This window comes from Amborella trichopoda, chromosome 1, assembly GCF_054954075.1.
Source record: "Amborella trichopoda isolate Santa Cruz 75 chromosome 1, AtrichopodaSantaCruz75HAP2 v2.0, whole genome shotgun sequence".
Lineage (NCBI taxonomy): Eukaryota > Viridiplantae > Streptophyta > Magnoliopsida > Amborellales > Amborellaceae > Amborella > Amborella trichopoda.
Window position 1 is genome coordinate 58785371 of NC_142336.1, and position 23836 is coordinate 58809206.

The 23836-nt window shown below is 33.8% G+C and overlaps 1 protein-coding gene and 1 long non-coding RNA gene across 8 annotated transcripts; one reads left to right on the plus strand and one right to left on the minus strand.

Moving 5' to 3' along the window:
- The first annotated feature begins 5785 nt into the window (after positions 1-5785).
- Positions 5786-10572, plus strand: RPH1 (resistance to phytophthora 1). 7 transcript variants are annotated; one of them, XR_016042638.1, is made up of 7 exons: positions 5786-6104; positions 6260-6367; positions 7606-7816; positions 7947-8014; positions 9153-9322; positions 9416-9712; positions 10209-10572. XR_016042638.1 is itself a non-coding variant. In XM_088849578.1 (6 exons), the coding sequence occupies exons 1-5, from the start codon at positions 5868-5870 to the stop codon at positions 9461-9463; spliced, it is 774 nt and encodes a 257-aa protein (XP_088705704.1). In that variant the 5' UTR covers positions 5786-5867; the 3' UTR covers positions 9464-9503; positions 10209-10572. The 7 variants fall into 7 exon arrangements, 3 of the variants coding, with proteins under 3 accessions (XP_088705704.1, XP_006850863.2, XP_020526997.2); XR_016042637.1 differs by having other exon boundaries at positions 9416-9503; XR_966891.2 differs by lacking the exon at positions 9416-9712.
- A 3664-nt stretch (positions 10573-14236) lies between these two features.
- LOC110007823 (uncharacterized) lies at positions 14237-23306 on the minus strand. Its single transcript, XR_002282097.2, has 3 exons — positions 23201-23306; positions 20631-20832; positions 14237-14499 (listed from the first exon to the last, which is right to left on the minus strand). It is a non-coding gene; the product is annotated as an uncharacterized LOC110007823 (long non-coding RNA).
- Positions 23307-23836: the final 530 nt, after the last annotated feature.

Here is a 23836-nt window from a genome sequence, read left to right on the forward strand (position 1 = left end):
GTATGACCATACAATATTATCATCCAAATTTGGAAAGTTTCACTTTCTTCTCTTTTTTCTTTTTTATTTTTGCTTATGTTTCTCAGGTATCATACCTAACATTTGGCGCTGTAAAATACTCATAGTTTTGAGTTTCGCTGGAGGGAGCAAATGTACATTTTACTCCACCTAAAGTAAGTAAATATTAAAAACACGTGGCAGATGGGATTGGACGAATGGTGAGAGGTCGAAACCCATCAAAATCAATATGATCGAGTTTTAAAATATTAAAAATATAAACAGTAGCTTAAAAAAGTAATATATTAGAAAAACAAAATCATCAACTTTCTTGATAAACACTGATTTTGACTAATTTTTTACTAAACTTGATTCTTACTTTATATCAAAATAGCCAAGGCATTAGTCAATAGCCCAATAATGTAGCTACTACGTAAATTTTTTGGCCAAAACTCAAGTGGAATCGTGGTTCCTCCCTCCAAATTTACGAATGTGAACACTTTCGCAATTTCTTCATATTGATATATAATCATGGCTTATAGAATTTTGCGAATTTTTCATGACTTATAGATTTTTGTGAATTTTGGGCTCCAACTAACATTAGGTGACCCTTAGCTCAGCTCTAGATAACACACCATCTCAGTGATGTTTTGACTTTTTGGTCCCTACTGGAGATGATCCAAATCAATTATTTTTTCTTGAATTGCACTAATTTGGGAGCCAAGCAATTATCACTCGGAATCCTGGAGTCCCTCATACTTTTTAGCCTTATTCAGAATCCTTGATGCCTCGGACTTGAAACCATATTGGCGAGTTTGAGATTGAGTCTGTCTTCTTGAACACTGGTTTATTTCGCACCCTGCATTTTATTGCATTTCATGGAAATTTTGGTTACCATCCCCTCTAAGCTGGTCCAGGACATGGCTTGAGTTTTGGCTGGTTTGGATGGATATTTTGTTTTACAAAACTTAAAGGTAAATCATGGGGACTAATTTAATTATTTCTATGATTATGTCAATATCGATAGGAATAGGGGCCCAATTTTCTTATGATGCTGGCCAAATTTATATATAATGGCCCCATATTGCTAGATTGTGTTCACATTATAGTGAAGTTAGGCCAACGTTATTTAAAACTATCACCAATGAGAAAAGTATAATAGTTTTGAAAGGGCATGGTTTGTATAAGGTTAAGGCTCTAAACAATAAAGTAAGACGCACTTTCAAATAGTATTGAAAGATGTTTCAGTACTGGAAATCTTTGTGATGGCTACAAAATAGAATTTCATCTCTAATTACAAAATTTAAAGGTTAAAAAATAGTGTAGATCGAGTAGATTTATGAACGCTTTATAATATTGAAAATTAACGGTTTAGAAAATGCATTGCTTTCAAGTATTTAAATCCATTTTTCTCATGTCCATACAACTTGAGGTCGAGATAATCGATTTGAGGATTTCAGAACATTCAAACAACCTTCTAGTGAACTTTTGAGGTGCACCTTAATTTAATTATTTAGAGCCTCACCCTTGTATACATTTTTCCTATTTGAAAAGGGGTTGGATGCGGCTCTAAAGCTTTGTCAAAAAAACCCAATGGAAAATGCAATTTCAGTTTATGTTTCACATAAAAAATAAAAAAAAATAAAAAAGAAAGAAAGATGTCATGGAGGTTGGATCAACTTGGCAATTGAATGAGATTGTTCGTCCTCTATATCAAATCAAAGGCCATTCCCAATTATTGTTGAGTCATTGCTTGGTCCGTACAATCCCCCATGGAGGTCAGATACCCCGTGGCTAACTGCCTAAGCAAATTATCATCCAGATCGACCATGGAATATATCGTGAGTCGAATATGGTGACAGATTAATTGGTTAAAAAAGATGTCACTTTATCAAATGCTAGGAAAGCCCACCTTCCAATTTTTTTTGTTTTTAATCCTCTTATGATAGGGTTGTAACAAGATATGCATGTGATTTGTTTAATCTTTTTTTAAAAAAAAATAAAAATGGGTAGGGGCAGAAATCCCCATTTATTTACCTATATAAAAAAGAAATGCAGTTTCAATTCAAGAAAGCCTTACAATAGCTTAAAACGTATTCTCACCTATGATTATGAAACTTGAAGCTTCAAAATTTGTGTAAATCTATTTAATTTGGAAACACTATAAAATTAAACCATTTATTGGATTTAGAATCCACTTTCTTCAAAATATTTGATTTTCAAAGTTGTAATGATCGATTTGAGAATTTTTGAATTGCAATTACCAACTATCAGCTGGGTGTACACTATGAATTCAAATCAAATTTAAAGCCTGATCAAATATAATACCGACTTTAGATTGTACGGAGACTAAAATTAGGCAAATTTTATGATTATTTTGATAATAAAGCCATAGCATTGTCCTTCTCTGGTGGTTGGACACGTGTACTCCTAGCCTCTTGGAGACTGGCATGGGGAAGCTTGTATTTTATGGAATTTAACATAGAGAAAAATGTTTTTAACTCGTGCTGGTTACTTGTCACGACCCCCAACATTGATTTCCTTGTTTCAAAAAATAAAAATAAAACAACAATAGAAAGAATAAGTAAAATTAACTGAATTACTTTCACTTCTATTAAAATTATTATTTACCAAAAAAAGAGAGTAGCTTTTCTTGAAAATTGTCGAGATGAACATTGTTATTTTTGTGAGGAATTTAATTTTGTATTCGAGGCATAAAAATTCTAGAGTTCCTGAAAATGAAAGGGGGTATATCATGAGACTGTTTATCTTTGTTACAAGAAAGTCACAATTACTTTTAGTCATTAGATGTCAAATTGAATGGCTTGAAATATTTTACGACATTTGATAATTTTTTTAAAACTTTGAGTCTAATCAATGACACTTTTACAACTATCCAATTTGAAATCTGATAGACAATGTTAAGTACGACACCCTTGTATAAAAAGTATGGTCTCCTTTATACTTTTCCAAATAAAAAAAATAAGGTGCACAAAAAATGTAACATTGAGAATGATACCTTTTATAAAGACTATTTATAGTAGGTATAAAAAGGTCACACTATCTTCATATCCCATACTTGATAGCTCAAAGTGTATCATAAGTTTTTAAAATTTTAAGTTTGGTGAAAAGCACATCTCAAACTATATGACTTATATCCAGCCATTGCATGTCATTGCGACTTTTTTGTATCAAATTGTTATATGCTTTTTCCTTTTTTACACTAGGCAAATCCGAGTCAAACTAGTTAGAGTTATTCGGGCCGAACTATGTGTCGAGCCTTGAACCCCAAATTCATAATATAATTATTTTATGATTAATTATTATGTTTTATAAATGGTTAATCATGTACTGCATCAATCTTGATTGGCTTATGATCAGTCTGCATATGTTTTTATGGTTGCATAGGTTTTTATGTTTTTTTAACATTTGCTCATGCTCTGTAAATGTTAAAAGCATTTTATAATTATAGTCAACAAATTTTAAACATTTATATGTCATTATTTTGTACATTAGTAAAGATAATTTTTATCATTATGAGATGTACCATCACCTATATGAAACATTGAACGTAACTAGTGTGTTTCATGAAGGTAACGTCACATCACCCTATAAAAATGATGGCTCATCCTTCTTAATGATTGAAAACATACTTATTAAAAAATTGATCTATATACAAACAAAGAATAAATAAGCATTCAAAATTTGTTGAGTAAATTTATAAAATGCCCAAAAATATATTTTTTGAAAATTATCGTAAATATACCTTAATTTAAGCTTAATTGGAAAAAAATTCCAAACTTTCGTTTACCTCGCCTATACCATTTTTCCTCATTTTCCATTTTTTTTACCAAAATGACCTTCATGGTAGTCTTTCTACTGTAATACATATTAAAAATAATTAGATAGAAAAATAATAGATAAACATAAAAACAATTAGAGATGAAAGGGATAAACAAAATGAGAAAAATGTTTACGGCATTTTAAGTGTCGTAAAACATGGGTTAGTGTTTACAGTACTTAAAATGTTGTATAAGGGTTAGTGTAAGTTTACGGTACTTAAAGTACCATATAAATGCCCTCAGTATTAAAATTCCCTAAGTATTTCGGTACTTAAAGTACCGTATAACATGCACTAACTATTACGGTAATACAACTACCGTGAGGGTTATTTTGGTAAAAAAAAAACTGAAAATGAGAAGAAAGGGTGTAAATGAGATAAACGAAAGTTTTGGGTCTTTTTTCAATTAACCTTAAATTAAGGTATATTTGCAATATTTTCTCTGTATTTTCTATAAGGTTGCAACCTTGAACAATCCAATTAAGGTGCACCTCCAAATTTTATCATAACATGTAATTTTGGTAAAAAAATTATTAGGACAATCTCAAAATCTATTTTTCTATCTAATTATAAAATTTTAAACTAAAAAAATAATTAAAATCAAGTAGATCTATAAACATATGAAATTCTTGAAAATGGAAGGTCTACATAATGTATTGCAAGATGCATTATTTGTGAAACTCAAAATCTTTTTTATTTTTAATTTTTTTTTAACATTCATATTCTTGATGTCGAGATGATCAATTAGCGGTTTCCTCAACATTAAAACAACTTTTTCCGATGGATTTTCGAGGTGTATATGTAATTCTACATTTTAAGGTTGCAACCTTATATAAACTTTTTCCAATATATATATATATATATATATAAAGAATAGATTTTATCAACCTACGGGCTAACATCTACAGTATCAGTCAACGGTTTATATTCAATCTGGGGCGATCTAACGGTCACAACCTCATTTCGTATTTAAATTTTTATTTTTTTTATATAAATTCAAATCGCTTTAAATTTTAAGTGTTCATTCATCTCATAAAGGCTCACTTAATAAAAATATTAAACAAATAATTCGTAAAATAAAAATTGACCAAAATATCCTTAAAATGTTCCAAGGGTATTTTAATCAAATTATGTTTTGTGAATTATTTTTTTATATATTTTTATTAGATTATTATTTTTCTGAAGAATAGACGTTCAAAATTTCAAGTGCTTTCGATTTGTATAAAAAAAAAAAAAAAATTCAAATACAAAATGAGGTCGTGACTATTGGATTCGACCAAATTCAATTTGGGGTGTTGGCTGACTTTAGCTCTCTACACGTGGGTCACAAAATCCTTTCTCGTATATATATATATATATATATATATATAGAAAGTCTTCCCAACGTCTATGGGAAAAAATAAACAGTGATTTTGCCTATCTTCATCCCCATCAAAAGTTCATCGTACGGTCACGATTGTCTCGTAGTGTTTTATTTTTCATTTTTTTTCTACAAATCGGATTGATCTGAAATTTGGAGCATATGTACATCACCTAATAAAAACATAAAAAAATATTTTACAAAAAAAACCAAAATACCCTTGACAAATATTTGAGGTATTTTGGTTAATTTTTTCATGTAAAATATTTTTTTAATATTTTTCATAGATTCACCTATTTTTTATGAACATATGATCCACATTTCATATCATTTCGATTTATAGAAAAAAATAAAAAATAAAATACTATTAAATGATCGTGACCGTATTATGAAATTTGGACAATGATAAGATTAGACAAAATCAGTTATCATTTTCGCCTAGCTTTGTGTTGTATCTGCCAAAATATATATATATATATATATATATATATATATATATAATTTATTTTAACAAAATTTTCCTCAGATATATTTCATTCATGAAAAATGTATCTAAGGATTTATACGCACCTCATCTTCCTCCCTCTAATCTTCGAAGAGCAAACTCTCACTCTCAGACCTCTAAAACTCTCACTCTCATACCTCTATCTCTCTCTTCATCCAAGAGCTATGCTTGGAATCACCCCAACAGTCCTATGCAACCCCAATATTTCAAAAATCCCCGTGCTCTGTCCATCAACCAGGCTCATTTATTCACACCCCAACACCCAATTCAGAGAAATTAGGGCGAGTTTGAGCAGTTCAGATTCTTCTACCGTCGAGCAAAGTAAAGAAGGAGAGACGCACTTCGACACCAAGCCTGTTATCTCCTCACCTGTTCCTGCAAATGACGAAGAGTTAACAAAGGTAATTGCTTGATATGCTTTTTAAAATGTTATTTTATTGTGGAATATGGGTTGGCACTTCTATTATTTGTTATTTTTTTTATTTTTTTCGATGTTATTTGATTTTGAGTGTGGCCATATCTTGCATTAAAATGCTGTAAACTTATGAATTTGCAGGAATTGGGGGTTTCAATGATCACAGGAAATGAAGAAAGAGAGGGGCGTTTTGAAAACAGGCCTCCACCTTCGTCTATTTCTCCCAAAATCGAGAATGACATAAAAAAGGTCTTCATTGATTCATGAACATTTGGCATTGATTACGGTTTGGAGAGTTTGGGTCTGTTGGGTGTTGTGAAAATTTATAAGCATTGCCTAAATTCATATTGTGTAGGTTTTATTGATGATTTGCCAACTGATCAATCAACTAGTGTGATATTCTTTAGTTGTTTAAGGATTTGATTTTTGGGCTCAAAAAGAAAAGTCGTATTTGAAAAATCTCATTGTTGAATTCACCAAATGTTCACACTCTCTTGAGTTTGTATGGATTTTCTTGACTATGCGGAAGGATTGGATCAAAGAAATTGTAAAGAATAATAGCAAAAATTCCTTTGTTTTTTTTGTGATGGACAGTCGTTACTATGGTTAAGAATAAGTTAGATCATGTTGTGGGGAGAATGAAAGGAGTGTCGCTATAGAAATGATTTTCCTGATTGGTATGTGGAAACATATCCTTCTCCTGATATTTCAGGAACTGATTGATATAACTATCTAAAAAGTACGTCGTATTGTTAGTGTTTTAAACATCAGGCTTGCCTTGGGACTCGGCTGCTACCCAGGAGGAGTTGGCTCGGCAAGTTCCCCGTAGACATGTTGAGTTTCATTTTAGATAATTGTACTTTCTGAAGAATATTCACTGGTTTTTCTGAAGATCTCAGGCCAGACTCGGGCAGACTTGGATCAGACTCAGATGATCCGACTTGGGCTTATATGGAACTGGTGGGGTGCTGGTTCTGAGTAACTCGGGTGGGTCCAAATTGGACTCCCTGAGTTTGTAAACACTGACTTCTACAATTATCAATGTTGTAATCAGCATTACTGTCATGTTCTCATTATCATGGTTAGGCAAAATGTGACTGGTAAAAGGTTGAAGGTTAAACTTGGGGCATTCAAATCCAGTCCTAGAGATGTTGAATTTCTAAGTCATCTTGATGGTAGCACCCATTGAATTTTTATGAGCATCTATTAACCCTGGGTCCAAAATCACTTTCCGTCTTATGAAATATTGGGCTATAGATTTTGAAGTTTATAATAATCCATTTTTTAAAAATTAAGGAAATCAAACCACCTCTAGGAAATCAGATGAGCATCTAATTCTGAAAAATCTATGGCATTTGTTGGTTCCAGGAATTATCTATGGTGGACTACCACTCTTTTACCTTGCTTAAATTTTTTAAATTTTACTCTATTGAAATGATTTTTATATGTTCAGCAAATATTAGACTAAATTTAGATTTCTTACGCAGGTTGTTCAAAAAACTGCTTCAACCTTTGCCCCAAGGGCTTCCACTGCCACCAAGAACCCTGCATTACCAGGGACCACATTATACTCTGTTTTTGAAGTTCAGGGATATGCTTCAATGTTGTTGGGTGGTGCTCTTTCCTTCAATCTTTTATTTCCATCTAATGAACCAGACATTTGGAGACTTATGGGGATGTGGTCTATATGGATGTTTAGTGAGTGAATGTCCTTTCTCCTCTCTGAATTTCAGTTAAATTGCTTATCCTATCATTTTTAGCTATTGTGCCAGTGTCTGCACTTGCATGTGCATGAGTGTGTGTGTCTGCGTGGTTTTCATTTCCTCAGGCTTATATTTTCATCCAATGAATCTGATATTCGGAGACCTATGGGGATGCGGCCCATATGGATGTTAAGTGAGTAGGATTTTTTGACTCCCCTTTTAGTTACACTGAATATTGTCAACTCGAGCTTTGTCTAACAATGAGAGACCTGGTTTTCTGGAGAGATGTCAGGGGTTGCACCTCCCTTTGTGCAAATCAAGATGATCTACTCCATAAAAGAACTCCAGTGCTTGCTTATTTTCTATTTACCGCATAGTCTCTGTCTTTGCCACTTGTGTTCATGTTCAAGAGCGTGGGGCCCTTAAGTAAACCACAAGGTTGAAGTCCCATTACATGTACTGTTGAAGGAGGTGCAGTATGATTTGGTTTTTATACCACTAGTCACTATCTTGTTTAATCGGATGTCACTCATTATGGCTGTCACAATGATTTTCTAAGAAAGAAAGTGTGCGGGCTATTTTATGCTGCTTAGAGGAAGCATGTAACAATCAGTGATTGTGGTATCGAGATCAGTTACAAAGTAAATTTGGCTCTGTTTTCTTTTGTAACATTCTGGATTTATCAAAATGAGGGGGAAAGAAGAAATGATTTATTTTTTAATTATTAGAGCTTTGTGACTGGCCCATAAGGGTGCATGTTTTAGGTGTTTCTATAGTCCCAATTATTGGGAAAATTTTAGTTTCTCTCAAATATGTTAAATTTTCCATATTAAAGGGGTCATGGGATTTTGATAACTTTTATTTAATCTGATTTGCTCCTTAATTTGCTGTGAAGCTTCATTGTTTTTCTTTTTCGATCTGTTTTTCCTTTTGCTTCTTCATCTGTGATAATTCCTTGTAGGTATTCAATCAGTGATTGTGGTATCGAGATCAGTTACAAAGTAAATTTGGCTTTGTTTTCTTTTTTAACATTCTGGATTTATCAAAATGAGGGGGACAGAAGACATGATGTATTTTTTAATTATTAGAGCTTTGTGACTGGCCCATAAGGGTGCATGTTTTAGGTGTTTCTATAGTCCCAATTATTGGGAAACTTTTAGTTTCTGACAAATATGCTTAATTTTCCATATTAACGGGGTCATGGAATTTTGATAACTTTGATTTAATCTGATTTGCTCCTTAATTTGCTGCGAAGGTTCATTGCTTTCCTTTTTCGATCTGTTTTTCATTTTGCTTCTTCATCTGTGGTAATTCCTTGTTGGTATTCGCAGCAATTCCTTCCCTGCGAGCACGTGACTGTTCCAAGAATGAGAAGGAAGCTCTAAACTATCTGTTTCTTCTAGTCCCATTACTAAATGTTTTGCTTCCCTTTTTTTGGAAATCCTTTTCAGTCGTGTGGTCAGCTGATGCCATTGCCTTCTTTGCAATGTATACATGGAAGGTACACCACTTTATCCTCTCTGTTACACATGTCTTACTCATTCATAGTCTCAACCATACATGTAGTTATTGTGTGTTTTTGGGTGTGTGTAAGAGAGAGACAGACACAGTCGGAAGTATTTGGGACAAGTGTAGGAGATAAAAATTCTTCCGCTGAAAAATAAGTACGGACATTGGCAAAGGTGAGATAGAAGAGCTATTGGACTTCCTAACTTAAAGGAAAGCTTAGAAGACAATAAGATGGTGTTATTCCGACACAGAGCGAGAGAGATATTTGCATGTCTGGGTGGGGGAAGCGGTGGTGGTTGTATATTTGGATGGATACAGAATATATATAGATCTGCAAGTCATTATGCATAGGGAGCATATTTGCCATGTTATATCCAAATAGGTACTTCCAAACTTCCAATTTTTCAAAACTTGCGAGCATATACCTGGATGAACACACATTAGTAGGCCCATGTCATGTTTTGATGCCATAAGTGACGGTATCAGGATACTAACGCATGAAAGCTTACATGCATTCGTTGTGCTTGTCTGTATACACCAATGTTTAGAAAGTTGGTGTCGGGCTCTCTCTTTCCAGGTTCCCAAGCCTAAGTCCCACCAGTCTGACTTGGGTGAGTCTGAGTCGGACTAGAGAATTTTTAATAAAAATAAATTTGAAATCTGAAAAACTAGGAGACGCAGGTGATTCCGGGGTTTTTTGTCGTGAAATTGCCTATTTTCCCATTCAGTCCAACTGGGGCGAGTCTTGAGTTTTTTGGCCAATTTCCCCATTCAGTCCAACTGGGGCGAGTCTTGAGTTAAAACGATGTTTTAAACAATAGCAAACACAATATCTATATGTGCATATGAAACGTGATTTATGAATTGACTACTTGCAGCTTGGGTGGCTTCAGAAGAAAGAGTAAAATGTATTCAAACCACTGACCACAGTGTGTCGTGTACCAAAAGAGAAAATGAAGTGCTCTTGTCCCCAAGAGACAAGGTGAAATTGCATTGCAAATCCTTGAATGTTGGACCATATTGCAGTTCCTTTGTCAGAGAGAGATCTCTGCTATCCCTATGTAAATTGTAAAATGCAGTTAAGACAGAGAGAGGAGCAGATTTCCCGGTCTAAATGTATTTTATATTTCACATCTGTTGTATATGGCTTGTATTTACGTTTGGAGATTGAATATTTTTGAGTTAAAATTGAATTGGATGATCCGTAGATTTATCTCTATGGATTGCACTTTGCTGCACAAATACGTGAAATATCAGTGACCGACCACGATCATTTTATTTTAGTTTATCATAAAATCATATACCTGGAAGTTCTTATTGTAACACTTTACACCTGCTGCTTGTTTGGCTGTTCCACGGTGTTTGTATCGATCTCCGTTTCGAGTTCGTAAAAAAAGCGGCACTTTTTACATATAGGATTGAAATATGTATATGTATTCTTTGACATAAGGTTTTTAGTGGGAATCAGGACCCTTCAGAACATGATGCCTTCGACACTTTAAAAACTTAAACACCTCTTTTATTTTTTTTAGAGATGTTATCATAAAAATATTTAATTTTTACCTAAAATCCCGTAGGCCTTTTATGGGCACTTGGCCGTAGTCGTTGGGGATTAGGAATTGATTGGTATTTTTTTAGGTGATTCCAACCATCAACATAACAGGGCATACCACTTTCTCAGGATATACCCAAGAGATCAATTATTTTACAATTTACTTAGGGAGAGGTATTTACTTTTGGTACAAGGAGGTTATATTCAATTTTGTCCATCACATTTTCAAACTTTTGGTACAAAGAGGTTATATTCACTCTTGTCCATCATATTTTCAATCGGGTGGTCACATTTTCAAACTTTTGGTACAAAGAGGTTATATTCACTCTTGTCCATCATATTTTCAATCGGGTGGTTGTGAGAGTGTCATTGATTAGACTTAGACTTCGATTTCAAAAAAATTCTCAAACTTTGTGGTATAAACCAAACCATCCAATTTGATTTTTAAAATTCTAATGGCTGAGTAAATAAAGCCCTGATAGTGTACAATCTTTTTACTTATTTCTTTTTAGATTATTTATACAATCTTTTTAGATTATTTTAAAAAAAGGGTGAGGCTTATATAGTTTCCAGCTTAATCAAGCAAAGTAAGAAGCACTTTCAGATTCACTCGGAAGATTTTGGTGTTGGAAACCTTACCATGTCTTGAAAATCCATTTTTACACCTAATTTTAAAATTTAAAGTTAAAAAAATGGTGTCGATCAAGTAGGTCTATAAACACTTATTTTGTTTGAAAATAGACGGCTCAAAATTATAGGTTAGAAGATGAACTATATTTAGGACTTAAAATCTTTTTTTTTTTTTATATCCATGCATCTCGAAGATCAAATTTTCAATTTTTTTTTTATATCCATACATCTCGATGATCATTTTTTTTTTTTTATATCCATACGTCTCGATGATCAATTGAGAGAGGGGTCGCTCCACAGGTGACAGGGTAGAAGTACCACAGGCTCCACTGGCTCTCGGGGAAGTATGACAAGTGAATGGGGGAAGTATGACAGGTGAATGGGGGAGAAGAAGTATGACAGGGAGAAGGGTCTCTCGGAGAAGTATGATAGGGGAGAGGGGAGTATGACAGGTGAATGGGGGAGAAGCATGACAGGGAAGAGGGTCGCTCCAGAGGGTAGAAGTATCACAGGCTCCACCAGCTCCCGGGGAAGCATGACAGGTGAATGGGGGAGAAGAAGTATGACAGGAAACCGGTGGAAGTATGACATGTGAATGGGGGAGAAGAAGTATGACATGGAAGAGGGGTCTCCCGGGGAAGCATGACAGGTGAATGGGGGAGAAGAAGTATGACAGGGAACCGGTGGAAGTATGACAGGTGAATGGGGGAGAAGAAGTATGACAGGGAAGAGGGGTCTCTCGGGGAAGCATGACAGGTGAATGGGGGAGAAGAAGTATGACAGGGAACCGGTGGGAGTATGACAGGTAAATGGGGGAGAAGAAGTATGACAGGGAAGAGGGGTCTCCCGGGGAAACATGACAGGTGAATGGGGGAGAAGAAGTATGACAAGGAACCGGTGGAAGTATGACAGGTGAATGGGGGAGAATAAGTATGACAAGGAAGAGGGGTCTCCCGGGGAAGCATGACATGTGAATGGGGGAGAAGAAGTATGACAGGGAACCGGTGGGAGTATGACAGGTGAATGGGGGAGAAGAAGTATGACAGGGAAGAGGGGTCTCCCGGGGAAGCATGACAGGTGAATGGGGGAGAAGAAGTATGATAGGGAACCGCTGGGAGTATGACAGGTGAATGGGGGAGAAGAAATATGACAGGTGAATAGGGGATAAAAAGTATGATAGGGAAGAGAGTGGCTCCACGGGAGACAAGTCGCTCCACAGGGGAGAAGTATTACAGGCTCATAGGGCTCTATGACATGGGATATGATAGGTTATGATAGGTCCAAGGCAGAGAAGAGGGGTTCTCGGTATGATAGGTTATGACACCTTCAAGAGGTAGTATGATAGGTCTCGGTATGATAAGTTAGGTTGTCATAGTTCACGGGATATGATAGGTCTCGGTATGATAGGTTAGGTTGTCATAGTTCACGGGATATGATAGGTCTCGCTATGATCGGTTATGACACATTGAAGGGGTAGTATGATAGGTTATGACAGGTTCAAGGGATAGGTTGTTATAGTTCACGGGATATGATAGGTTATGATAGGTTCAAGGGGTAGTTCATGGATATGATAGGTTATGGCAGGTTCAAAGGGGAGAAGACGGGTCGCTCAACAGGGTTATGCACGGGGTATGATAGGTACAAGGTCCAAAGGGGAGAAGAGGGTATATGATAGGTTATGACAGGTTCAAGGGGTTCACAGGTTCAAGGGGTAGTTAATGGGTATAATAGGTTATGACAGGTTCAAGGCGGAGAAGAGGGCTCGCTTGACAGGTTTATGCAAAGAAGAGGGGTCGCTCTAAAGCTTTAAGGTATGACAGGTTCAAAGGGGAAAAGAGGGGTAGCTCTACAGGTTCAGCGTGTGACAAGTTCTCAGGGTGTGACAAGTTCAAAGGGAGAAGGGTCGCTATACAGGTTTAGGGCTCAAGGTCCAAAAGGAAGAAGAGGGTCACTCTACAGCTTTAGGGTAGAGAAGAGGGGTCGCTCTAGAGCTTTAGGGTATGACAGGTTCAAAGGGGAAAAGAGGAGTAGCTCTACAGGTTCAGGTGTGACAAGTTCCAAGGGAGAAGAAGGCCGCTATACAGATTCAGGGGTCAAGGTCCAAAGGGAAGAAGAGGGTCGCTCTATACCTTTAGGATATGACAGTTCAAAGAGGAGAAGTGTTGGTATGTGTGTGTTCATGGGGCCTATTTAATGCTTATCTTAGAGAGAGAAAGTATCGTTATTTAACGGTTAGAAAGTAACCACGGATTACAGGGCCACGTTTTTTGAGAGATTTCAGGAGGAATCCGAACGTTGGAGACCGATTTCTTTCATCCCTCTTTAAGAAGGGTTTCATGGCCATGGAGAAGTCCACAAAAATTTACAGAGTTCTCACAGTTTTGGTAAAAGCTCTAGAGACATTGTCCTTAATCTTCCCTCAAGTTTTTAATAGTTTGAATTTATTTATTCTTTTGTAAATTTCTCTCTTAATTTATTGCTCCTCATTTGCAATTCAGTGTTTGTTTTTACTGGTATTGTTGGTTTTGGAATATTTTCTCTCCGTAAATTCTTTTGCCATATTTTCTCTCTCTAGATTGCGTTTGGCGTACGTGATCATAGCGTAATCAGATGAGTCCTATGTTTAATCTTTTGTAGAGAAAAGTTAAAGAGATAGAGACACTAGAAGAATCATCAAAAGAATAGGAAGGGAGAGAAAATAAGGTTAAGGTTGTTGCAGAAGAGTTATCTTAACTTAGCATATGCCTTAATATTAAGTTCTCTCTCTACGCCTCAATATTAGGCTCTCTGTCTACGCCTCAATATTAGGCTCTCTCTCTAGAGTAAGAACAAGTTGTGTAGTTATTTTTCTCTCAAATCAAGTTGCTGATGCAATACATACTTGAGCTCACGGTCAACTAACAGAAAATAAGACAAATAATTCTTCTCTCCATACAAGGTAGCTGAGCATCTGCGGCTGGCATCTTCTTTCTTCCATCTTTTTGTTGCTGAAAATTAGTGCATATTATTATTATTATTATTGAATCTTATTATGTACACTCCAATTCTATTGGAGTAAAGGTTTACATGCATATATGGAGTAAAGGTTTACATATCAATTGCATATATATATATATATATATTTATTTATTTATTTTTTGTGATCTATAATTTAGGGATTTTCGACATATTTTATTTGCATAATAATTGTCATTGCATTGCATAATTATCCTATGCAATACCATATTTTTTGTTGAAAAATATCAAATATCATTATAGACTCTCTATCTTGTGCTAAGACATATTCACATATTTATGAAAATTATTCTTATGCAAGATTTGACATAAAGTAGTTGTTACCTTACTTTATTAATTTTTTGTTGCATCACAGCAGTGCGAACATAAACTGTTCGAGAAAATTTTTTTTGGAGTTGCAGCTCACTGAGAGTCGACAAACTTATTGATTTAGCTAGCAGACAACCTTTTCTTAAACACAATTAAATTTGTTTTTGAACTTTTAAGTATTATATAAAAAAAGTTTAAAATGGCATTTAGGCTAGTCATGTCAGAATTATCCAAATTTGAAAAACTCAATGGGACCAATTTTTCGTGAAAAAGAAAAATTGGATGTGTTTTTTTTCAAGATAGGGTAGATTATGTCCTAGAAACAAAACCACCAGTTTTAGAGCCTAATGTCAATGGTCAAGCCAAAAAGAGACTTGAAAAATGGTTAGAAGACGACAAAGTAGCTAGGACTACTATGTTGAGCTTTATGGAAGATGATTTAATTAGAGTATTTGAAGATTACACCACAACTCAAAGTATGATAGGAGCCCTATCTGAAAAGAATGAGACCAATTTTGAGACCCATGTACAATTGTTATTAGAAAAATATAATTCTTGCAGAATGAAAGAAACAGACTCAGTGACCGAGCATGCCAATAAAATGACAGTGCTCGCAAAGGACCTTGCTGCAGCTGGGAATCCAATCCCCGATCACATGCAAGCGTTCATTGTCCTTAACAGTCTTCCTCTATCTTGGGAGTCTATTGTAATTGCATTGAAAGGGATAACTATGTTAAATCTTCTAATGCATCTTAGTATTGAAGCTGAGAGAATAATGAGAAAGAAGTCAAATGAGCTCCACTTTGCCCAAAGTTCATCTTCTCAGATCCTCAAGAGATCTTTCAATTATAAAAAAAATACTATGTATAAGGGAATGAGGAGAAATTTTAAAAATCAAAAGAATAAGGTTGAAAAGACCTGTTTTTATTGTAAGGAAATTGGGCACAGCAAATTTAATTGTCCTAAGCTGAAAAATAAAAATAAGAACCAAAATAACAACCATGTTCGAAATAATCAAAATAAGAGAAAGGACTTGATCTGCGTACTCCTAGAATCAATAGTTGTCGATCATGACCTGAGAAATTGGTGGGTCGACTCAGCCTCCACTCGACATGTCTCGAGGACCAAGGATAGATTCACAGAATTGAAAGAGCTTGCAGCCGGTAACCAGCGGATTTATTGGGAAATGACACCTACTGCGATGTACTAGGTGTTGGTACTTTCAAGCTGTGTTTACCAAGAGGAACAAATCTCTTATTGACTGATACATTGTATACGCCCAATATGAGGCGCAATTTGATTTTTGCCGCAAGGCTAGACGACAAGGGTTATGAAATAAGGTTCAGGTCTGGTCGGGTTACCATTGGGAAGCATTCTAAAGTTTTGGTGTACGGTACTAAAGTTGACAATTTGCACCAACTGAATATTAATGAGAAAGTTCATCATTTTTTGGTTATATTAATGCTTTTTTTGATGCTTTTATGTGTATGAATGATCCATATTTATGGCACTTAGGATTATGACATATAAATAAAAACAAAATGAATCAAATGGTTAAAAGAGCCTTGCTCCCCAATTTAGAAGAAATTGTGTTCAAAACATGCGAGCCATGTATTTCTGGTAAATTAACTAAGAAGCATTTCCCTAAAGGGAAAAGGTCTAGTAAACTATTTAGTATTGTTCACTATGATATATGTGGCTCATTAAATGTGAAAACACAAAGAAGTATGGAATATTTTATAACATTTATAGATAATTATTCACGTTATGGATATGTATACCTAATTAGTAAGAAATCAGATGCATTAGAAACATTTAAAGAATATAAAGCTGAGGTAAAAAATCAGTTAGGTAGACATATTAAAATTCTTCAAACAGATAGGAGAAGTGAATATTGCTCTGCCTTATTTTATGAATTTTATAAGGAGCATGGTATAATTCACCAAACAACTATACCATATACACCACAACAAAATGGTGTGGCTGAAAGGGGAAATAGAACTCTAATGGACATGGTTAGATCCATGATGAGCCATTCAAATTTATCACCTTATTTTTGGGGTGAGGCTCTCAACACTGTAATATATCTCATTAATCGTGTTCCAACTAAATCTATAGACTTGACCCCATATGAATTCTGGATAGGTATGAAACCTGACCTTACTATCTTGAAAGTTTGGGTTTCTTGAGTACATGTACTTATACTACTACAAAATAGAGATAAATTACAAAGTAAAACTATAAAATGCTCTTTTATAGGCTATTCATAAATTTCTAAAGGGTATAAATTCTATAACCATGAAAATATTTTAAATAAGCATATTGACTTACATGAAATTGATAAAGATAAGGGTCTGGAAGACCCTGTTTCTCAGACTCCCTTTACATTGGTGAGATTGATTCAAATGAATCAAGTATACCAGATAGGCCTAAAAGAACTAAAGCCACACCTACTACTTTAGAAGAATTTTATGTATTTATCAATGAAGATACTTACTCTTCAATGAGTGATAATACAATAGATGAACCTCGTAGCTACAGTGAAGGTATTAGCTCACATGAATCAGTTGAGTGGATTCAAGTTATGGATGATGAACTTGATTCTATTAAAAGAAATCAAGTCTGGGAGTTAGTTGACCTCCCTAAAGATAGAAAAGCTATCGATTACAAATAAGTCATAAAAAAAAAGCTTAATGCAAATGGATCCATTGATAAATATAAAGCTAGGTTGGTAGCTAAAGGATTTATCCAAAGGGAGGGCATAGATTATGTAGAAACTTATTCTCCAGTAGCAAAATTTTCATCTATTAGGATCATCCTTGTATTAGTTGCATATTATGATCTAAAATTATTTAAGATCGATGTCAAAACAACTTTCTTAAATGGAGAATTAAAAGAAGATATATACATGAAACAACCAGAAGGATATGTAATTAACGACCAAGAAGACAAAGTATATAAACTTAAGAAATCTTTATATGGTCTAGAACAGTCTTCTAGGCAATGGTACTTTACTTTTCATAATGCAATCACTGAAATTGGTTATATAGCTAATATGTTAGACCATTGAGTATATGTCTGGAATAGTAGGAGCAATTTTGTTATATTGTCACTATATGTGGATGATATTTTGATAGTCGATAATGATATTGGCATGATTAACCGTACCAAACCATGGCTAAGTTCTCATTTTGAGATGAAAGATATGGAAGAAGCTTCATATGTATTGGGCATTAAGATAACAAGATATAGAAGTTCAAGGCTTCTATGTTTATCTCGAGAAAATTATTTAGAAAGTGTTTTAAAAAGATTTAAGATGGAAAATTGTAAGGCCATAGATACACCTGTTTGTAAAGGCTTAAAATTATCAAAGAAAATGTGTCCATTAAATGATAGTGACAAAGCTGAAGTGGAAAAAATTCCATATGCTCAAGTTGTAGGATGCATAAATTATGTCATGTTATGTACAAGACTTGATTTGAGTCATGCATATGGTCTTGTAAGTAGATTCAGAGTAATCCTGAGATGGCTCATTGGCAAGCTGTAAAAAGGATACTTAGATATTCAGAAAACTAAAAATTACAAGTTATGCTTTCAAACTGACAACTTAGAGGTTATTAGGTACTCTGATGCAGATTTTGTAGGAGACACAGATGATAGAAAATCAACCTCAGGAATTGTATTCCTCTTTAGTGGTGGATGTGTTTCTTGATCTAGCAAGAAACAATATTGTGTAGCTTGGTATACTACGGAAGCCAAGTATATTGTTTGTAGCATTGCTACAACTTATGCCGTCTGGATTAAACGTTTCATAAATGATTTGAAGCTGGATATAGCCGACGGACCTATTAAATTTTTTTTGATAATCAGGCTGCTATTTCATCAATTAGAAATAGAGCTTATAGTTCCAAGGGTAAGCACATTTAAATTGATTATCATTATATTTATGATATTATTGAAAAGAATGAAATAACTGTAAGTTATTTGCTATATTCAGATATGATTGCTGACCTAACAAAGGGATTGAGTGCAGAAATATTATCAAAGCATATAGTTTCGATGGGACTTAAAAATATTTAAGTCAGGAACTCCCAAATGAAATATTTTTTTGATGTCTTGGTCATGAGAAGAGGGGGTCACAGATTCAAAAGGAGAAGAGGGGGGGAAAAAGGGGGTCACATATTCAAAAGGAGAAGAGGGGGGGAAGAGAGGTGACCTCTCTTCAGCTAGGTATGGTAGGTTCAAAGGGGGGGAGAAGAGAGAAGAGGGGGTCACAGATTCAAAAGGAGAAGAGGGGGAGAAGAGAGGTGACCTCTCTTCAGCCAGGTATGACAGGTTCAAAGGGGTGGGTCGTTGCAGCGTGTCACAGATTCAAAAGATTCAAAAGGAGAAGAGGGGAAGAAGAGAGGTCGCTCTACATGTTCAGAGGGGAAGAGAGGGAGAAGAGAGGTCGCTCTACAGGTTTAGAGGGTGGGTCGCTCCACAAGAGGAGAAGAGGGGAAAAGAGAGGTCGCTCTACAGTTGATAGGTTCAAAGGGGAGTAAGCGGGGGAAACAATCCAGTAAACCGACGTTCAGGGTCTTATCCATCTCATTCTCGGATCTGGATCTCATTCAGGATGGATAGTTATCCGACACAAATTCTTGTTGAAAGCGGTTCAGGGTATGACAGGTTGGAGAAGTCACTCTACATTGACAGGTTTAAAGGGGAGTAAGCGGGGCAAATCTACGTTCGGGTCTTATCCATCTCATTCTCGGATTTGGATCTCATTCAGGATGGATAGTTATCCGACACAAATTCTTGTTGAAAGCGGTTCAGGGTATGACAGGTTGGTCTTGTTGAAAGCGGTTCAGGGTATGACAGGTTCACAGGGTGTGACAAGTTCAGGGTGTGACAGGTTCAAGGGGGAGAAGAGGGGGAGAAAAAGGGGTTTGACAGGTTCAAATTGGAGAAGTGGAGGTTCAAAGGGAAGAAAAGGGGGTGTGACAGGTTCAAAGGGGAGAAGAGGGGTCGCTCCCACAGGTTCAGGTGTGACAGGTTCAAAGGGAAGAAAAGGGGTGTGACATGTTCAAAGGGAAGAAAAGGGAGTGTGACAGGTTCAAAGGGGAGAAGTGGGGTCGCTTCACAGGTTCACGGAATATATGATAGCTGGCAGAATATATGATAGTTGAGTTCAGGGTGCGACAGGTTCAAAGGGGATAGCGGAGTTCAGGGTGTGACAGGTTCAAAGGGGAGAAGAGGGGTAGAGGGGGTGTGACCGGTTCAAAGGGGAGAAGTGGGGTTTCAGGGTATGACAGGTTGGCGAGAGGGGTCGCTCCCACAGGTTCAAGTGTGACAGGTTCAAAGGGAAAAGGAAGAAAAGGGAGTGTGATAGGTTCAAAAGGGAGAAGAGGAGTCGCTCCACAGGTTCACGGAATATATGATAGCTGACAGAAAAATAGTGAGAAAAATGACATATATATATATATATATATATATATATATATATATATATATATATATATATATATATATATATATATATATATATATATATATATATATATATATATATAAAACTGAAAAATATATTTTTTATCACCAAATTGCTTTCCTAAAAAAATGATGTATTTTCTTTTTTTAAAACTGGAAAATATAATTATTTTATATCAAAAAAATGGACAGAAAAGTGAGACAATATAAAATAAAAAAATATGAACAGGAAAGTGAGGGACAATATAAAATAAAAAATAGATCAATTTTTTTTCATTTTTATAAACAATTCATTTTTATAAAAAAAAAGCCAGAAAAATACCATAAACCGACCGGAGCAGCTTCCTTCTTTTGGATAGATGGTTGCTTTTCCTCGGTCTCTCCACCTCCACTTTCATCTCGCATGGACATTTACACTTTACATATCCTCCCCTTCCTCTTCCTCTCTACCTTATCTAATGTAGCCCTCCCCTTTCCTTTCATCTTATTTCATTTAACCGATCCCTTCTCCTCCATCTAATCTACTGTAACACGCAACTCAATTATGAATTAATCTTCACCCAAAGATTATAGATTAATTTTTTTATCAAAAGTTTGAAAAATATTATATTGAGCAAGCTAATTTTTGTATGGGGAGAAAGTTTATTTAAAAACTTCGTATTTTAAAAATTTTATGCTTAAAAATAATTTAGGAGAAAATTCTTTATATTACAAATTCTGTAATATTTGTTCAAATTTATAGAATTATGTTATCACTTTCCAATATCCTGAAACTGTTTTAATCATAACTTCAAAATACAATTAGTTTTAAATTTTTTTTCGTATTTTAGTTTTTGGACTTTAATTCTTTTAGATTTTATTGATGACTCATTAAACGATATTCTCAATGACTTTTAAATAAAATTATAATCTATTTATCAACAAATTTTATACACATTAAAGACTTTTAAATAGAAAATTATCATCTATTTATCAACAAATTTTATATTCATTAAAAACAATTTAGGGCAAGTGGTCCAATTTCTTATGATGAATTATCAAGATTCTTCATATGAATTATATGACTTCCCTATAACATTAGGCAATAGGTATCCATATTTTATTACTTTTTCCAATAACTTAAATAACTACCATTTTTTTAAGAGTTCCTTATGCATTTAATATTTAATAAGAAATAATTTTGGAATTTAGAATATCATAACTTAAATTATGAATTTAAAATATCATAAATTAAATTATGAATTTAAAAGTTTAAATAAATTATATTCTCTTTGCTAGCATGAAATAGAATATCAATTTTAAAATATTTGATGTTTTTAAGTGCTGTTTTTTTATGTTTTTAGAGCTTTAGGTTGCATTCATCATAATTTATTAATATCTTTTTTGAAAATATATATTTCATTCAAAATGGAAAAAATAATTTGAAATCGAAATTTCTATTATTTCAACAAATTTATGACCTATTTCCGCATTTCTCATTATAATTTTTTCTTTCGTTCAAAATGGAAAGATTGTAATTTTAAATGAAAAGTTTATTTATTTCAAAGAATTTATGACTATTTCCTCACTTCTCCTAATAAATTCTTAAATGCTTCACATAAATTATGCTGGCTTCTCTTAAAGAAATAGGAAACACTAAACTATCGTTTCTTAATTGTTTAATAAGAAAAATAACTTTATAATTGTTCATTATTTATGTGCCTCTAAAAATAAATTCCTAAAAATTTTAAGTACAACAATTATTACAATGGAAAAAGTTTACGGTGCATCTTGCAATGCACCTCAAAATCAAGATGCACCTCAAAATCCATTGGAAAAGGTTGTTTTAATGTTGAAAACCCTCTAATTGATCATCTTGACGACGAGATGTATGAATATGAAAAAAAGAAAAAAAACAAGAAGATTTTGAGTCCCAAAAATAGTGCATCTTACAACATATTATCTAGATCGTCCATTTTTAAGATTTTCATATGTTTATAGATCTACTTGATTTTAACAATTTTTGGAATTTAAAATTTTATAATTAGATATGGAAATATATTTTGCGATAATCCTAAGAATTTGTTTTACTCCAAAACCACACCCATTGGTTTCAATAAGGTTGCAACCTTAAACAATCCAATTAAGGCGGACCTCCAAATTTTATCATAACAGGTAATTTTGGTATAAAAAATTCATAGAATTATCTCAAAATATATTTTCATATCTAATTATAAAATTTTAAACTCCAAAAATGGTTAAAATCAGGTAGATATGTAAACATATGAAAATCTTTAAAAAAAAAGGTCGAGATAATGTGTTGCAAGATGCGCTATTTTTGGGACTCAAAATCTTTTTTTTTTTTTTTTCTTTCACATCGAGATGATCAATTAGAGGGTTTTTCAACATTAAAACAACCTTTTTTAATGGATTTTTTAGGTGCATATGTAATTCTACATTTAAAGGTTGCAACCTTATATAAACTTTTTCAATGGATTTTTTAGGTGGATATGTAATTAAACATTTGAAGGTTGTAACCTTATATAAAATTTTTCCATATATATTTGTTAGTTCATAAAATTCAAATTTAGGATACATTTTAACCTTTTGATGCTTAATGCATTTACATTCTACTAGGCACATTTCTTTCCATCCATCGTGATGATGGTAGTTTATGCTTGAAGGGATGTAATCAACCGCTGCATTTCTTTGATGCATCAAATATTTTTTTTGTTTTTATTTCCTAATTATTTTTGTACATCATAATATTCATACACGATTATGAATATCATACATTATATTTCTTTTAGTATATCAATTTTAATAATTAATTTTTCATTCATAAACATTGAAAAGTCGCTAAATGTATAACTTATTGCTAGAATAATCTAAAGAAATATATTAAATACTTACCCCCTTCCTCAATCTACTCCAATGTCTCAAAGCTTTAATATTTCAAATGTATGACACAAATTTAAAATGCTATTGCATGATAATGTGGAGCTTTATACACAACAATCAAGATGAAAATTATGTTGATAATCATGGGACAAGCATGTTGAAGGTCATATCAAAAGGGTTTTGTCACAAGATTCTTGAAGGTCATGTTAAAAGGGTTTTGTCACAAGATTCTCGTTTCAAAGGGATTATCCACACTTGTAAGGTGTGGTTTAAAAAACGGATCGAGCAACCCAAAAATCCATCCGGATTGGTGAATCAACATTTCTAATAGGGAATTGATCGAATCGGTTGAATTCGACTTTGAATAAAATTCAAAAAAATTATTAAAAATCATTATAAATTTTGTTTTTAAGAATCCAATAACAGATGAGGGTATTACATTAATAAATTTTATTTTTTTTGCAACAATAAGTAAATATTGAGATGTTTTTTTCCTGTATGAAGATTCTCATCAAACATTTATTAAAACATAACTAAATACAATATTAGATATTGAAATTAAAATTATTGGTTCGTATTTTATTATTTTATCATCATTTTACTATAACATAAAGTGAAATTAATATCATATCAAAGTATCAAATATTT